Source organism: Schistocerca serialis, chromosome 1 (assembly GCF_023864345.2).
Source record: "Schistocerca serialis cubense isolate TAMUIC-IGC-003099 chromosome 1, iqSchSeri2.2, whole genome shotgun sequence".
Classification (NCBI taxonomy): domain Eukaryota; kingdom Metazoa; phylum Arthropoda; class Insecta; order Orthoptera; family Acrididae; genus Schistocerca; species Schistocerca serialis.
In genome coordinates this window covers 207,934,918-207,954,216 of record NC_064638.1, presented here as the reverse complement: position 1 = coordinate 207,954,216, position 19,299 = coordinate 207,934,918, and the positions used below count along the sequence as shown (strand labels likewise).

At 33.1% G+C, this 19,299-nt stretch overlaps 1 protein-coding gene across 1 annotated transcript in view; it reads right to left on the bottom strand.

Moving 5' to 3' along the window:
* LOC126465865 (estradiol 17-beta-dehydrogenase 2-like) overlaps positions 1-19,299 on the bottom strand; it is a 192,592-nt gene that overhangs the window by 10,088 nt on the left and 163,205 nt on the right. The window contains exon 7 of the mRNA XM_050096340.1: positions 17,655-17,747. Coding sequence (XP_049952297.1) covers positions 17,655-17,747 — 93 coding nt within the window. The remainder of the gene's footprint in view (positions 1-17,654; positions 17,748-19,299) is intronic.

Genomic DNA, 19,299 nt, shown 5'->3' with positions numbered 1-19,299 from the left:
GTTTCTCTTTCTTACTTTTCGTAATTTTTAATGGATACACTTGATATTTTTCATGAAATGAATAAATATTAATTGGTAGATGAATTTTATCTTCAATTTTTGGAACATGAAAAATTTTCGGATTTCTGATCAAGACAAAGACCAACATTTTTATATTTCATAACTCTTTCTGGAATTTTATCTACAGGATGTAAAGCAGATATTATACCTAACAGAAAACACTTTTGATCTTTATTTTTCATATTAATACATTCTTTTTTTATTTTATCTGGTATTTTGATGTACATTGATCCTCTCAATGAAATATATCTCTTTTCTTTGTAAACCAATGATTCCATTTAATCTCCATACTAATTTTCAAGCTTGAAAATAGCCGATACTTGATAAAACATTTTATTTATCAATCGTAATTTTCATTTGTGAACTTATAGTTTTCTGTCTGGAACTGAAATTCCACAAATCTCTGCTTCTCTTCATTTGGTACTCACAAAGAAGACTAAAAATTATTTTGAATCCACAATGTATTCTTAGATTATATTCTACAATTTTCATAATATATGAATTCTTCACTGGTTATCAGCCAAGTGGCATCGTCGTCTCATAGCAACGTTTCGATGAAGATGATGGAGACACATTCCATTAATATTATTTTTGAACAATCTTCACTCGAAATTCGTTTTAAATGATTTTTACAACAATATTTAGAATTATTTTCCCACATACACAAGGAATACGATTATTGTTGCATTTTTTAGCTGATATTCATACATATTGTCTACACATCATTCTGGAAACATCATTTGTGTATTTCTGTGAAGTAATTTTCTCAGTTGACTTTTCAGTAGTACGATATTTAGAAAATCTGGATTTGACACAAGACAGCTCTGCTTGTTGTTGAACTTGCTCTCAATTTATATGGAAAAAAATGATTGGATTTGTGAAAAGTAAAATCTTATATGATTAATATATTCTCCTACATCATAATGATTAACACTGTAAGCTTAATCAAGAATTAATAAATCATCATCAATTTGTTTTGTAATAGACTTTTCGTTAATTCCTTTAATTACTCGTCTAAACATTGGACATTTAATTTGTTTTTTATGCATTCATGTTTACACTCTTTATGAAAATATGATTACAGCTTGTTTTTTTTGTGTTGATTTTCATTTGTTAAGCATATAGGACATTCATGTGTTTTAGATTGTTCTATCAGTATTTCATAAGATTTAATAAATTTTCCTAAGAGTGATTCTGATAGATTGTGATTTCTTCAAACTATTTTCCAATGTACTTTTTCTTTTAAATCTATTAAAAAGGTTCAGATAATGTTTTTCATCTGATATTCACACCACAATTTAATTTACCTTGAAATTCTCTCATAAAATCTCCAGACAGTGCTTGTTTATATGATACATAATCCCAACTTACTATGTCTTGACATTTCTTATAAAATATTTTGTTGACATTTGATGATTCAATATATATATCCAATCAAATTTACCTTGAAATTCTCTCTCAAAGTTTTCAGATAATTTGTTAAGCTTTGGTATTAGATGTTTCCATTCAGATTCACAATATACATTTAACTATCTCATATAATCAACAACAATTTCATCACATGTTTCATTTGTTGAATACAAGTCAATAACTGTTTAAAATTTAATTTTTTACATATAACATGAATCATCTCAATACATTGTTGTTGTTTAGTTTTTAATTCATTCACTTCAATGCACTGCCAAGAACTCATAAATGATTGCTAATATTATTAATCAATTCTTCATAAATATAATGGTAACTAATAAGATCAAGAAGTTATTGTTTTCTCATTTTAGAAGAACGTCTAAGTCCTAATTACTTTGCTCTAACTTTTAGTTTGTTGAATTTAAGACTATTTACTGTTTGTTAGAAATAATTTTTATTAGATTTGCAAAGAAATGAAATTTTTTCAGAAAGCTTTCAGATACCTGAAAATTTAACCATGTAATAAAGCTACAAGACAAATGTATCAGTTTATATTTTTCTATTAAAAATATTATCAATAAATGGCAGCACCCAAAAGTACTTCTAGTTTCAGTATCATCTAATATGCTTTCATGCGATAATCATGTGTAAACTATATTTGCTGAAAATAATAATCTATGGTCCATAGTGAAGGATATTGCTAAGGTAATTGCCAAAAAAAGAAAGATGCAGTTTTTAATAATGTTAATGTTAAAGGTAACAAAAATTGTAGTTAGTTGAAAAATATCTAAAGTATTGTTCAATATGTGCATCCTCATACTGTATCAGTAACAAAATTGGTTTAACTAGGTTGTCACAGAGACATAGAACAGTTATTTCTAAAAGAGAAACTGAAAACTTCATTAATGATTTTGATTTTACAATAAATTTGATGTCATGGTCAAAGGAAAAATAATTTATTGGAATTATAATTAACTGTTTCAAGATTGAAAAATTTGAAACACAATTTCCTGTTGCAAAGTACTGGATTGATTTATATTTTCAGAATACAGACCTGCAGATGAATAAGATGAAAATGATAATCAAAATAAAAATACAACCGAAGGAATTAAAGGGCAGCAATTTATAAAGGAGCAACAGAATTATAGATTAATTTGATTTAATCTTACTTAGGAAAAGTTTAATATTTATGACGTTATCAGTAGAATACACAAAAATTTCTTAAAATGAGTGAGAATAATAAAATAAAATGAAAACAAAAATTCTAATAAAATATTTTCTCTTAAATGGAGTTGACTATAGATCTAATCAACAACAAGCTTATAGATAGTAATAAGCACCTGTTAATGATTAGTGATGAAAAGAGTAATCCATGGTTTGTCCAAATCAAGTTGCAGAATTTTAGGATGTGAATGCACAGAAAATCAATTAAAGTCAATTTTTCGAAAAAATATTATAAGACATGAAAATTTCGGTAGGATTGGACCGATCCTATCTAAATATGTAGAAAATTCAACAAAATTTATCACTGAACCTGATCTATATTCTTCAGTTATGAGATTAAAATGCCTTTCACAGAAATTTTTCAAGATTGGGAATGCAAAGAAGTTTTACCATCTAAGAGAAACCATGGAGAATATAAATGGTAGACAGAATAACTCAGTTAGAAAATTTAAATAAAATCAAAGATGAAATGATGGATAGTTTGAGAGAACTTCATGATGAATTTGAAATAATAAACGAAAGGAACAAAGAAACAAACACATTATTACTTTGTGTTGCACCTCAAACAGTTAACAAAATTTTAAGGTCGACTTTTGTTCTTTTGAAATTATTTGACGATGATTGTGAATGCAATATATTATTAGAACTCAGAGAGAAAATTTACAGGAATAGTTAAACAGAATCGAAGATAGACATACAAATTGTGAAGAAATGTGAGGACTCAATTACAGTCTTACTTCAGTAGATTTATATCAACAAATGAAGGAAACTTGGCACAATTATTTTTACGTTTTGAATGATTATACTCAAGAACAATTGATTAGTGATTTAATAAATCTAGGCATGGAAAATTAAATTTATATATTCTACACAGAATTTCAGCAAATGGTGTCTCATTCTCTAGACAATAAAAGATATTAACAACCAGAGGTGTGGAGCAGCACCTCTGTAAAGAAATGAGGTTTTATTATTTTAAAGAAGAATCGAATTATTGACATGAAAATTTTAAACTTTTATTCATTATGGTATTTCAGGTTGTGGGAAGTTGCACCCTGAAAAAACAGAACTAATTTCATTTAATGTTTTCTGTATGGAAATCCAGACAGGATGAACTTTTAGGTAGCTAAATTTTTTAAATATATATTATAATATACATTTTCAATGGTCAAATATTTGACCCCTCAAAAAAATAACACCGAATAATTTATGTGAAAAAGGCAGCAGTGGAATAATATGACCACTGAAATAATAATGAGAAATGTATTAATTTTATTGAAATAATTGATAAGCTAATAAAAGTTATTTTTAATAAATGGCAGCTATTCCAAATACATCTAATGCCGATGTCGCTAGTTGAGAAACAACTATGAAGAATATTTTTTAATTTATACGGAATAAGAACAGGATTGTTTATAACAACAAAGAAGTTAGTATCATAATTGATGAAGGGAATAATTTATGGTTTAAAGGTAAACATGTTGCAGAAATTTTAGAATATAAGAATCCCCAAGAAGCAGTCCATGAGCATACTAGAGAAAAATATCGTAAGGTATACAATGCCCTAAAGGAGAGCAAATTGCTCACCTTACTTCTCTATACTATTTTTATTAATGAATCATATTTATGTTCATTAATAATGAAATCTTACATGAAGCAAACAGAAGATTTCCATAACTGGGTAACTGAAGGAGGCTTACCTTCAATTACAAAAAATGGCCAATATAAACTACAATCAACAATTGACAATTTACAAGAATAAAGTGAAGATTTACAAAGTGATAAAGAAATAGCTATGTGTGTTCTGAAGAGAAGAAGAGAAGACATTCAAAATCTAAGAGAACACATTAATGAGAAAGATGAAATAATTAGAGAAATAAAACCACCTGTAATTACACCAGATCAAATATTTACTTGAGACATATGTCTGTTGATTTAAGAATCACTCAATGATGAATATGATTATTATGTCACTAGAATACAAAAAAGAATTTTACAATGACAGTTATTTGAATTTGTACACAAACATCCAAATTGTGAAGAAATGTAACAACTTGAGTACAAACCCGACTCAATAAATTTATACGAAGAAATGACTGAAAATTTGAGGATTGTCTGTCAGCTGATCTATCTTTTAATGTGGATGACTATTCACAAGACCAGTTAAAGATATACATAGTCTGCATCAGACTTAATCAATGTAAGTCTATTTTTTAAGGCATTCATAAGCAATACAAATAAATAATTCACATTTTCGTTAGTTAATTAATTAATGAATATATATATTATATATTTATTGTCATTTGGTTAACACAAAGAAAGGAGAAATGACAGTGCAAATTTTTTCATTGGTAGTGTTTGGTACATTTATGTATGTATAAACTTAAATGAGATATTTTTAAATTTAGTTACTTGAAGATGGTGCTACTACTAAGAACAAAGTTGTTCGAACATCCAATACAATATTTCTCAGTAAAAGTATTTTTCTAATTACTTGTTTCATAATTAAATTTAAGTCTGATAAGGTCACAAAACCCATCATTTAATTTTATCAACCCAAATTTAAAAATCTTCAAAGGATTCTTAAATTAAAGGAACTTTTATTTGAATATCAAAACATACTCTATCTTCTTTAATAGAACAGTTAGCAGAATGAATACTATAATCAACATCAAACTGATTTAATGTTTCAATAAAGGCTTCCATTTAAATATAAAAATGATCTTTTTTTGATAACAATATGCAATCATTTGTTTTTCAACTTCTCTATTTTCTTCAGTAGCTTTCAAAACATTATCACCTAACCCCATAATTCCTTGTTTTATTTGTTCAATTGCAACAATAACTGCTTGTCCTTTTTTTGTATTTTTCATATTCAGTTCGAGGTTGGTTTTTCCAAAGCTTGAATTGTTCCTCCAATCCTTCAGTTATCTTTCTACTCCATTTAGCTTTTTTAACAACTTCTGAGTTGTACTTTGTAAACATTTATTACAGATGAAAAAACATTACTTAAACATTTTTAAATATTTATGTTTAATGTTTATGTTTAACTTTTATGTTATTATGAAATTCTGTATTTTATTTCTGAACTTACCTTCATTTGACATCTTTTTAGTCCTGTCTTCCTCAGTTGCGTGTAATATTACGGTATATTGATAATTTTTATTTATGGACCATCTGACAGCAACTGAATAAAACAATTTTAGTGCCATACATCACATCTAAGCCAGCCAGCGACCAAGAGGAACAAATTCCAACAATCAGGAATATATAAACTTGAATGTAAAAGTTGTGTTGCAGTATACATAGGCATGACATGCAGGAATTTTGAAACAAGATACAAAGAACATAACGGATGTTGGAAATATGAAACAAAACAATCCACATTTGCAGAGCATTTAAAACACCATCACCATCATCCTACAAACATGGAACAAAAAATGAAAATAATGAGAGGAAGCAACCATGACAAACATCTTATACAAACGCAAGAAAACTTCCACATCCAAGAAGCCATAGCAGAAAACAAATGTGTGATAAACACACATTCACACAGGCTCCCTGCTACACTCAATAAAGGAAACGATAACATAAAACAAAAAAACTCTTCCCCACGCCATCTGGACACACACACACACACACACACACACGCACACACACACACACACACACACATAAACACACACACACACACACACACATACACACACACAGCCCCCAAAAAAATTATACCACACAAAAACACACTCTCACACACATACACACACACACACACACACAGCACAAAAAAATGATATCACACCAAAACACACACATACACACACACACACACACACACACACACACATACACACACACACACACACACACACACACACAGAAACACACACAAATGCATACACAAACAGATAACAGATACTTCAATAATTACACTCGAAAGTTTGACAGACGGCAACAGAAACCAAAACATTGCATTGAAACAAGCGTTCAGTTCATAGTGCTGTGGAATGTGGGAAAAAACCGCAAATTGGCAGTCATAAGAAGAAGAACAACACCAAAAATGCAACAAGAGCGTAATATGTAAGAAATTGTCCATGCAACCTATAAGTACAGTTCAAAATATTACTACTTAATAGGAAATACCAACCACCAGAACTGTTTATAACCTATAGGCACAGTGACAAAAAATATAAATTAAATAGCTAAGATACAGGGTCTTACAAAAAGGTACAGCCAAACTTTCAGGAAACATTCCTCACACACAAAGAAAGAAAATATGTTATGTGGACATGTGTCTGGAAATGCTAGCTTTCCATGTTAGAGCTCATTTTATTACTTCTCTTCAAATCACATTAATCATGGAATGGAAACACATAGCAACAGAACGTACCAGTGTGACTTCAAACACTTTGTTACAGGAAATGTTCAAAATGTCCTCCGTCAGCGAGGATACATGCATCCACCCTCCGTCGCATGGAATCCCTGATGCGCTGATGCAGCCCTGGAGAATGGCGTATTGTATCACAGCCAGCCACAATAAGAGCACGAAGGGTCTCTACATTTGGTACCGGGATTGCATAGACAAGAGCTTTCAAATGCCCCTATAAATGAATGTCAAGAGGGTTGAGGTCAGGACAGTGTGGAGGCCACGGAATTGGTCCGCCTCTACCAATCCATCGGTCACCGAATCTTTCATTGAGAACCGTACCAACACTTCGACTGAAATGTGCAGGAGCTCCATCGTGCATGAACCACATGTTGTGTTGTACTTGTAAAGGCACATGTTCTGCAGCACAGGTAGAGTATCCCGTGTGAAATCATGATAATGTTCTCCATTGAGCGTAAGTGGAAGAACGTGGGGCCCAATCAAGACATCGCCAACAATGCCTGCCCAAACGTTCACAGAAAATCTGTTGAAGACGTGATTGCACAATTGCGTGCGGATTCTCGTCAGCCCACACATGTGGCGGTGAATCGAGGAAGTACAGTACATACTGACGAAACTAAAATGTGCTCTAACATGGAAATTAAGCATTTCCGGACACATGTCCTCATAACATCCTTTCTTTATTTGTGTGTGAGGAATGTTTCCTGAAAGGTTGGCTGTACCTTTTTGTGACACCCTGTATGTACATATTCCAGGCCACTGATGATGCCTTGCAGAAAAGAAAGACAAAACGCGTATGGCACTAAAATTGTGTTGTTGTCAGATGGTCCATAAGTAAAAATTATCAATACACCGTAATATTACCTTCATTTGGTTTCTAGTTATGTATATAAAAAAACCAAATTGATAATTACATCATTTACTACAAATTTTTAAAAATGAATAACTTTAAGGCAGCACCAATGAACTCATGATAAATGTGATTTAAATTTGTTTCATCTTGTTTGAAAATAATTAAAATTTAAGATTACGTGTAACTAATTTTTTATGATTTTTGAATAAGTTTCTATTCTTTCATGTCTTCCTCTAGTAAAATATTCTCTACCTATAACCTGGGTTTCAAGAATGAAGTCATCACTTACTACTATTGTATTATGTAGACATCGCTCTGATGAAGTAATTTCTTCATTATTTTCAATAAAAGCAGTAATTTTTTTGTTGTGTTTATCTTAAATTATTTCACATTTTTATAATGTCTTCATATTTTGGTTGATCTAAACTTTTTGAATAAACACACAAATTATTAATTTTATTCCAATTCAACCACCCTAGTGCTAGAATATAATTGTTGATAAATAATGTAATTTTTCCAAAACCACTTGGTACTATGTTGCACATGGAATAGAATTTGGCAAGAGTTTACCATGTTTATTTTCTGATTTCTTTTCTGGAATTCTTATTTTCAGTTCCCAATCTGTGTGACTGCTAAAGCAGTCTTGACTAAGTCTCATTTATTTAAAGTCATCTACTCTTAAAAGAAGATTAACTGTAAAATGTATTACTAGTTGGTTTTTATTCAACTTTTTTAACACCAAATATTATATCAAAAAGTGATTAAAATTACTGTGATACAGCATAAAAAGTTTATCAGAAGTTAAATTTTATTCTGATGTAGAAGCAATAGAAATTCCTGGCGGTCAATATTGTTTGAAATACTTAGAAAACATTATTCAATCGAAAATGGTAAATAATCGTATTATTTCAAATAGAGTTGTAACTGAAAGTGATGTTAAATTGTTTAGGGATAAAGAAGATCACATTGGTCAAATTTTAGGATTTAAAAATCAAATTCTAAGCCTATAAAAAACTGTTGAAAAAAGATGTTTCTAAACCTATTCCATTCCAATTAATTATTATAAATTTTAATTTGGCTGATGGAATGTTTGTTAAACATACTGGTCATTTTTATAGAGAAACTAATATTATTGTTTCATTTAAACCTAATGCTGAATTTGGAAGACCAATAATTTATGAACCACATTATCCTGTAGATATACCTGTTGATTCTATTCAAGATTTAGAAATTTCTGTAGCTGATGAAATTAATAATGTGATTGACTTTAATGGTCCTTATGTAACAGTTTTTTTTAAATGTCTTAATGAATTTTATCCTTAAAACAGCGGAACAAAATCGAGAGTTCTCAGTTTTATACATACGCTGTGAATGAGAAAAGAAAACATAATTCCAGTGCACCTAACAGAGGTACAGAGATTGAAATAAATATTGGTGATGGATGGCTTCCTCCAAATAATGCACAATCATACATGAACATTAGAACTGTTATAGCTATTCCAGATGAATCAGAATCAGGTTATCCAACATATAATGGAAAATCTAATAAAACATTAATCGATAATTATGTGACAAAACTGTTTGTGTTTGTGACCACAAAACAAGGAAATAATATTTTATCTAGAATGGAACATCCTTTTATTTCATCAACAGCTATGTTTTATTTGACTATAAAATAAACTTAGAAGGACATATTCTTAATAATGGAAAAATTAAGAGTAATAAAAATGAAGTACTTTACCCATTATCAATGTTTGGTGGAGTTTTTAAACATTAAAAAGAAACTATGCAGGAAGGAGAATTAACAGCAGCTTTTACTAGGTCTTCTAGTTCTGGAGATGAAGTTCTTAGATGCTCTGAATATAATGATGCAGGAATTGAATTTAAGATACACTTCATAAGGAAGGAAAAATTGCAATAAAATCGATGAACAACCTGGGTACCAATTATTAAATATGAACCAATATATGAGTTAGAACAACGAGAAAATATTCTGAAAAATCGAAAAGTTCTGATATCGTTTAATGAACCTTATGCTGTGGAAGTTGCAGGTTTGAGTGGTAAGAAAAATTTTGAAATAGATATGAGTTACTATAACTCAGTGGATTCTGAAATACCATATTTCTTGTTTGCTACATTTCAAACAAATCGTAAAAATAATCAGTTATTTGACTCTTCATTATTTGACCATGTTAATCCACAGAATATATATATGAAAAATGGAAGAAACGAAATTTTCCCACAGGAAATGTGGAATATTAATCATCCAAATAAGTACTGCAAATTTTTAGCTGTATAAATGATTAAAAAAATTGAAAAAGTTAATGAAATTTATACATCTTTTTTGCATTTCATTTTGAAGTATTTACAGAAAGAAAGAAAAAATAAAAACTTAAATATCTTATGTCACTTACAAAATGATCTACAATCCTTATATATCTAAGTACCTCTTTTTATGCAGATGGACCGCTAGTTTACAACTTGTAATTATATGGAAGCATGTGGCCTCTAGATAAAGATATTGCAACAGTTTTGTCAGTGCAAGGAAGGTCGTGTGATGTGTGAGTGTATATAAACATTTTCTCGCGCTGTTTGCGGAAGAACATTCTCTCGTGCCGAACTAAGCAATCCATTACTTCATTCAGAGATGGCAGTCATGTACAATCCATAGAAAATAATAGGGAAACATATTTCAATTTAAACACAAATGAATTTTTTGAAAGTTTTCAGTATTCATACTAATTTTTATATGTAATTCATATTTCAACACCTCAAATAAAATATTAAAATGTGAAGAAAACAATTTCTTTATTTCGAAATAAACTGATGAAAGTAGTGCATTTAGAAAGTACTTTGTCACTCATATAACAACTATATATACAATCTTAGAGGTTCTTTATAGTGTCAAAACTCTAAGCTCTGTATGTAGACTGAAGGATTTTGGCCCTTACCTGACAAAATCATCGAAACGAATAAACAAAGCAGTTCTCTTAATTCAGAACTTAGTCTTCATATAGCACTGTGTACATAGGTTCAGAGGAGCCCAAAAAAGGATGATGTGGTGGTTGTTTTGTGGTTTTTGGAAATTACTTTTTATTTTTCCTATTAATTTTTAACAATCTTTAAATGGACAATACGAAACAGATGAAGCAATGTGGTTGTACGTAGCCTGTTCATAGACTGGCAATGCTATAGTCTATGTTAATATCACTGACAGCACTCTGCGCCCTCGGCATGAGATTCTGTGTTTGCACAGTAAACCTGTTAGCATGTTGATAGAGAAGTGTATGTACACGTTTTTTTCGTGGAGTTTCTGTGTTGGTAGGACAACAATGTAAAATGAGATGAAATTTCTTATACGAAAATATGCAAGGAATATTATGACAATGGAGGTATAATTGATAATGTTTGGGTAGTGGAATTATTGACAACTATATAACTGGGTGCCACATGAATAAGGTAAAATTTTCTAAATACATTATTTGCTCTTCGACAAAATCTTTCTTTTGCTAACCATATGCCTTCTAGTAGCTAGAGTCTACAATAATATGAATCTTTTTATTTAGCTGGCTGTTGCTGCTACTTGCTGCAATTGCTGTAGTTCATGTTATGAAGATTTTTGTGAGGTAAGTGGCTTATGAAAAACAATGGGGTTTCCACCAGTGGGATTCGTGATTGAAATGAGTTTAGGCAATTAACAGAGTTGGAGATACTATCATATTTCTTTAATTTGGATTTATATTACTGTTAAGATTTCTTGCACTTCAGGGCTATTCTTTTGTGTTAATTATTGGAAGTCATGATGTCAATGTATAGCAATCAGATTGTGTTGGGGTTGCATATTGTGGGTAATAAATGAATAGGTTAATTCTGAGTTGTCTTTGTCAGGGAAAATTCTGTTGGTAGAGTGCTTAGTAAAAAAAAAATAATTAAAGAGTTTCATGGTGAGTGCCTAGAGAAAAAAAAATATTAACGAATTTTATAAAGAGAATCATCGAAAAGGTGGTTATTGTTGGATTTGTAAGGAATGTAAAAAATATTACCTGGAAACTAAAGTTACTTGTGAATGAAGTAGAACTGCCAACAAGCCTTCTCTTAAAAAACATTTACAATCTCCAATTCACAAAAATCTTATGACTGCTCAAGAAGAAAGAATTTGGAAAATATTGGACAAGGAATAGATATCTTACCTTACCATAATTCATTTTATTTATTTTCTTACATTCACCTTCTATAAAAAATATTAAATTTTATTTTCTTACACACTTTTTATGAAGAATATTAAATTTTATTCCCTTATGCATGAAAAAATAATTATTTTGAAAACTGGTGAATGTGTTATGAAAAATCTTCATTTTATAAATTCTTCTAAGTAATTTAAATGAAATTAAGTGAATTAGCCCTGAAAAAGTGGATTATATTAGCTAGATTTGGTAGGTTCTGGGTATGTTTTCATCTGCTAGTGAAGAAACGAGTGAATCTAGTGAGTGAGCTAGGAAGTGGAAAGTGAACCAGAACATAATGAATATAACTACTGTTGATACTTCACATTCATTTGTTTCCTTCTATTTGGGTTAAAGCCATAGTGTGTATGGATCTTTCATTTCTGCTGTTTCGTTTCAATTCATTTTTGTATGGAGAGTTATGAATGTGAATAACATTAGATGAATTTTATTGTCATGCAAAATCATGAAACTGCTACCAGAAATCTATACTGTTTTCTCCATGATATGTTTCAAAACGTTTACCTTCATTTTCTGATACATATTGTTGGCAGTTACTGGATTAGATGAGATGTGTTATAATTTCTCTGAATCGTTAGGAAGTGAGAGCAGATGATGAGTAATTTGAGCCTAATTATAGCAATAATTATAACCAGTTGCGTATTACAATCTTTAAGTATGTTTATCCTGTGAACAAATTTTTCAAGCCTGAGCAGGTTCAGAGTTGATGATGGTAATGTAAACTGAACGATGAAAATTTGCAGAAGCTTTAACATTAAACTAATGGAACACCACTCTTGCTATAAAGTCAAATACCTTTTTATGCAGAGTGTCATAGATTTATATATGACATTCTGCATAAAAAGGCATTTAACTTTAACTATATAAATCTGAGTGTGGATGACAATAAAAATTTCTCAGAGATGTGCAAATGATAATGTGAAACTATTTCTCTAAAATTTACTGTGTAATAGCTCTATAAACAAATATACATACTGAATTATCAGCACATATAGCTGATTAATGTTATTGATAATAAATACAGAATTCAAAAACGTTACATTGCTGATGAGTAGATTAATAATGTAAAAGTACTGTCCAGGTAGAGCAGTATCGTTTCAAATTTTGTCTGAAATATCATGTATGAAGTAGGACCCATAGTCAGTATTCAATTACAGGTGAGACGAAGGCGATGGCATGCTACCTCTTACAGGACTATTCATATTCAAGTACTGCAGTGCTTAAATAACCTTCTGGTTAAATACAGGTTCACGATTTTACTTTAGCCTTATGAAAGATTTTAAAGCAACAAATTCTATCACAGAGTTCTTAAAATTACAGTGTAATATTTAATACAAAGATCTGTTCTTGTTAAATAAACCCTGAAGCACAAGATTTCTGAAGGGAAAAAGAAGGCTAGCAGCCTGAAACATCATACATTGCATTCCAACAAAATAACAGCGCACATAATACAAAATAGGGCAAATTAAATTACAATGAAAAAGCTTAAGAAGATTTTAAATGTTTCAACAATAAAAAAATTAATATTTACATACATTCGGTATTTTTGTAAAAGAAGACAGATGTAATATGATTGTAATCATGTAGTAAAGAGTCTACATCAACAAATCCAGGTTTTTAAACTAACATTAATGAGATGGAACGTGTTACACTCCACAGCAATGAAAACAACCGAACTTCTCAGTAGAACAACTTTCTATTGACAGATAGTGAACCAAAACAAGGTGTTGTTAGTAAATATGTATACCTCCAGAATAAGATCATCCCATAAAATTCATTAACTGTGACAAAATTACTAGAAAACGTCACACATTCCAGACTGACTTTCTACAAATTTTTGAAGAGGTAATTAACTGCTTTAAAACAGGTATTCCTCCATCCCTTGTTAATGAACTTTACACAACGAGAAACCAGAAGGATGTAATCAAAGTAAGACAGAGGAATGTACTCAGGCATAGAAAGTTGAGAATACCTGGGATTTGACCACTTACCAGGACAATTTAGTTACTTTTACAGAAATACAAGTCACTGAGGAATGAAATAGATAAGAAGTGCAGGGAAGCTAAGGCGAAATGGCTGCATAAAAAATGTGAAGAAATCGAAAAAGAAATGACTGTGGGAAGGACTCTGTCAGTATTATATGAAAGTCAAAGCAACCTTCGGTGAGATTAATAACAAAGTTGTGACATTAAGAGTGCAACGGAGTTCGACTGTTAAATGGAGAAGAGAGGGCGGTTAGGTGGAAAGAGTACATTGAAGGCCTATAGGAGTTGGACGATTTGTCTGATGTGTTAGAGGAAGAAACAGGAGTCGATGTAGAAGAGATAGGGGATACAATATTAGAGTCAGAATTTAAAAGAGCTTTCGAGGAGTTAAGATCAAATAAGGCGGAAGGGATCGATAACATTCCATCAGAATTTCTAAAATCATTGGGAGAAATGGCAACAAGACGACTATTCACGTTGGAGTGTAGAATGTGTGTGTCTGGCGACATACGATCCGACTTTCGCAAAAATATCAGGCACAGAATTCCGAAGACTGTATGAGGTGACAAATACGAGAATTATCACACAATCAGCTTAGCAGCTCATTCATACAAATGCTGGCAAGAATAATATACAGAAGAACGGAAAGGAAAGCTGAGGATATGTTAGATGACGATCAATTTGGCTTTAGGAAAGGTAAAGGCACCAGAGAGGGAATTATCACGTTGCGGTTGATAATGGAAGCAAGGCTAAAAAAATAAAGACAAAGTATTCATAGGATTTTTCGACCTGGAAAAAGCATTCGACAATGTAAAATGTTGCAAGATGTTCGAAATTTTGAAATAAGTAGGGGTAAGCTGTAGGGATGAAACTGGTAATATACAGTATGTACAAGAGCCAAGAGGGAATAGTAAGAGTGGACGACCAAGAACGAAGTGCTCGGATTAAAAATGGTGTAAGACAGGGATCTAGGCTTTCGTCCATACTGTTCAATCAGTACATCGAAGAAGCACTGATGGAAATAAAGGAAAGATTGTTGAGTGGGATTAAAATTCAGGGTGAGAGGGTATCAATAATACGATTCCCTTATGATATTGCTAGTCTGAGTGAAAGTGAAGGAGAATTACGTGATCTGCTGAATGGAATGAACAGTGTAATGAGTACAGAATATGGACTGCGAGTAAATCGAAGAAAGACGAAGGTAATGAGAGGTAGCAGAAGTGAGAGTATAGAGAAACTTAATATCAGAAGTAGATGAAGTTAAGGAATTCTACTACCAAGGCAGCAAAGTAACCAGTGACGGACGGAGCAAGGAGGACATCAAAAGCAGACTATAAATGGCAAAAAACTTATTCCTGGCCAAGAGAAGTCGACTAGTATCAAACATAGGCCTTAATTTGATGAAAAAATTTCTCGAATGTTGGTTTGGAGCACGGCATTGTATGGTAGTGAAACACGGACTGTGGTAAAACCAGAACAGAAGAGAATCTAATCGTTTGAGATGCGGTGGTACAGAAGAATGCTGAAAATTAGGTGGACTGATAAGGTAGGAAATGAGAAGGTTCTGCACAGAATCGGAGAGGAAAAGAACATGTGGAAAACACTGGCAAGAAGAATGCTCACGATGATAGGACATCTGTTAAGACATGGGGGAATGAGTTCCATGGTACCAGATGGGGCTGGAGAGGGTAAAAACTGTAGAGGAACACAGAGACTAAAATACATCCAGCAAATAATTGAAGACATAGGTTGCAAGTGCTACCCTGAGATGAAGAGGTTGGCACAGGAGAGGAATTCGTGGTGGGCCATATCAAACCTTGACAAGTGACATCACGGAGAGGTGACTTAGTTGCAGCAGAGGAATCGTTTCAGAATACATGCTTCAATCTGCAACGAGTGTGTGCAGTTTCGAAACTTCCTGGCAGATTAAAACCATGTGCCGCATGCAGACTCTGCTGGCTGCTTGTAAGCCACTTTATTTTCTTTCAGGAGTGCTAGTCCAGGGTAAAATCCTGGAAAGCTCTGTGAAGTTCGGTACGGGAGATATGCTGTCAGAGGTAAAGCATTATGCTGTGGTCGAGAGTTGCCCCTGAATAGCTCAGTCGGAACAGACGAAGTTCCCAGTATGATTCAGGGCCCGGCAAACAGTTTTAATCCGCGTGCAAGTTTCAAAAGATCTCATTTTCCAATCCAGAGTGATTCATTCACCCATTAACGTTCGTTGAACGCTATGGTGACCAGCGTGTCTTTATCTTTTATTAGCATTCAGAAATCGTGTCGTCGTCTTTCTCTTTAGCCTTAAATACATTATCGCAAAACAACTCTGATTTTCTTCTTCTAACGAAGAAAATTCGGAGAAAGCTTTGGCGGTAAATTAATGTTGAATAGATGCGATTTTGTAGATATTATCAGCTTGAAAATATTTTTCGAAACGTGTAATAAGCTGTGACATACGGTATTTAAAACAAATTTTATGTTGTGAACAAGTCAATTTCATTGGAGATTTCAAGTGAAGAGAAGTATCGTTATCATCCGGAATAATTTTTTTCTATAGCTGTACTTTTTTCTGAAACATGTAACGTTATCATTAAATTTTAATATGCGCACGTTGTATCTTTGCAAGTAGAGATTCAACGTATTTAAGTTGTAAGAATTTGATGTACGTATTCTAGTGTGACAAAAAAATCTGATTTAATGAAGCAGCATATTCGCGATTTTTTTTCCGAAAAGAGTGAAATTTTCTACACTCATATTCGTTACTACTTCGATCAGAGCTGAATGTCACGTGTCTTTCAATGGATTGCGAGCACAGGTCACTGGATTTTCATTCGCCCTCTCAGTTCAGTTAGAGTAAGTACCCAGTTTTGGAATACTTCTGTGGCACCTCTGCAAGAAAGTCGTTGCACACGATCTTCGAACTGCTGGACTAGATAATATTTGACATTTTATCGTGTATTCAAAATCGATGGCTAGGAGAAGAACCACAATGAAAGAATAAGCAAAAAAAATTGGATAAAAGTTTTTATTAAATACAGCGTTTGAAGATTTAGAACCCGGACACATAGACCAAAGTGATTAGATATGCACTGTCCTAGAACTCGCAAAATATCGCTTCCTAAAAGCATTGGTCTGCAAGACACCATTTACCCGCATTGCAAAATGTGAATAACTCTCCACAACTAAGGCCAAGAACCCTCATCTTCTCCGGTATACATACACGCGACCCTACTCTGTTCCCACAGCCATACAAAAATGGAGCATTACAGAACCACCATATTGCTTCGTTAATACTCGACGGAATCAACTAGTATGATCTCAAACCATTACATTTCTCACGACAGATGATTAGACGTGAGTTATGAAGCACCTGTCCCTGATTCGAAAGGCACTTAAGGTAGATGGTGATTCTCAACAAATGTTTCTGTAGGGATTATGTGTTTTTCTTTACTTCCTCTCGAAATGATTATTGGAAATGGAGATTTTCCTTATGTACAGACCTGTACATTCTGCCCGACGCAGGCTATCACCATTTCGTCGATGACCTCTGAGATGTTTTTCTTGGCGAGCCACTTGGATGCTCTAAGCATTACCTGGTAAGGCAAAGAAGGAATTAGTCTTGAGATTAAAAAAGAAAGAAACTGAAATATGAGCAACTGTAAAAAGTTAAGTTAATCATAATACTTTTTATCGAAGTATGGCACAAGTGCCGTTAACATTTTTGAATATTTAAGCTCGTGTGTAGGACCTGAGCTCGAACCCTGAATCCTTGCATTGCACTACTGCGTGCACCATCCGCGCACATTCACACATTCCGACTGTGGTCAAGTCAAATTGTCCGCTGTGTCTTTTCTTTCAGACGTGACAGTTCAGCAACTTAGCAAGAGAGCTCTATAGATTTTGAAACGAAAGATGGGAAACACAAGCCAAGTTACAACTTTGATGGCGTCTGTGAGGCGTGTACAATTTGCATAATTTGTAACTACATGCAAAATAGTGGATCAGGCCTTGAGTCCCGACCAACACCCAATTTAAACTTCCCGTAAAATTGGTAGTCATGTGGCATTCAGGGCTGCCTAATGAGAAAGGTGTTTTTTATTCTTATTCCTGTAACAGGCTGCTTTTCCCTCGCCCAGTGTGAGTGTTGTGTCTCACGTGTAGGCGGCCATGATGAGTACGTGGGGATTCTATTTAAGTGCTAGTGTTGTTGACGAACAAAAAGAGGAGAAAAGCTGAAAACCGGTGCCGGTACATAGCCTATAGATCGCGAGCGGCTCCTTGGGGGCCGCAGAGCGTAACGTCTGCACTGGATGGACGACCCATACTCTACAGTACTAATGCTCTCACTCCATGAGACGCTGCGGAGAGGCGCAGGGAGTGGACATGTAATCCGATTGTGTGTAACTTATGGTCCGTAATAAGTAAAAGTAATATCAGGTTGACGAACTTGTCAACAATATAAACACAGCTAAACTAGATGCCAATTTTGTTCAGTTTATGAAACGAATAAATTGGGTGAGTTTCAAAACACAAGAAGTCTCAAGCGGGAATGCAAAGTCAGTAGCACAGATAACATTGCATCAGGAATGCCGATCAGCGAGTTTTAACGGTCGCTAAAGGAGGCGAAGCATCAATAGGAGTTATGAGAAGATCAGTATCTGTCTTTTGAAACGACACCAGCAGCCAATGTCAATGGAAAAGCAGAGTCAAGTAAATCATTGACAGGGTAGGGGCAGGCGTTCAGATCTCCCAATGAACTGCAGGAGAAACGTCACCTGATGAGTCATCATCGAGGAAGCGCAGAAGTAAGACATGGGACGTTGGCTATTGAAATTCCCGTGCGGTCATCCACATTTAGGTTTTACGTTGTTTCCCTAAATCGCATAACGCAAATGTCGGGATGGTTCCTTTGAAAACGCACTGCCAGTTTCCTTCCTGTTCTTCCCCAGTATCGCCAAGCAGAGGGAACATAGTTACTGACAGAACGCATCATCATAGACGTGTTTTTTCACCAGCGCAAAGAGCCAACGGAGAGATGTGTGTGTGTTAAAATGGAAAATAACGAGGAAGCCACAAATTCGAGTATTCCATCGGAGAACTTTGAAATAAATTATACTGAACGTGGCCAATAATTCGTTATGGGAC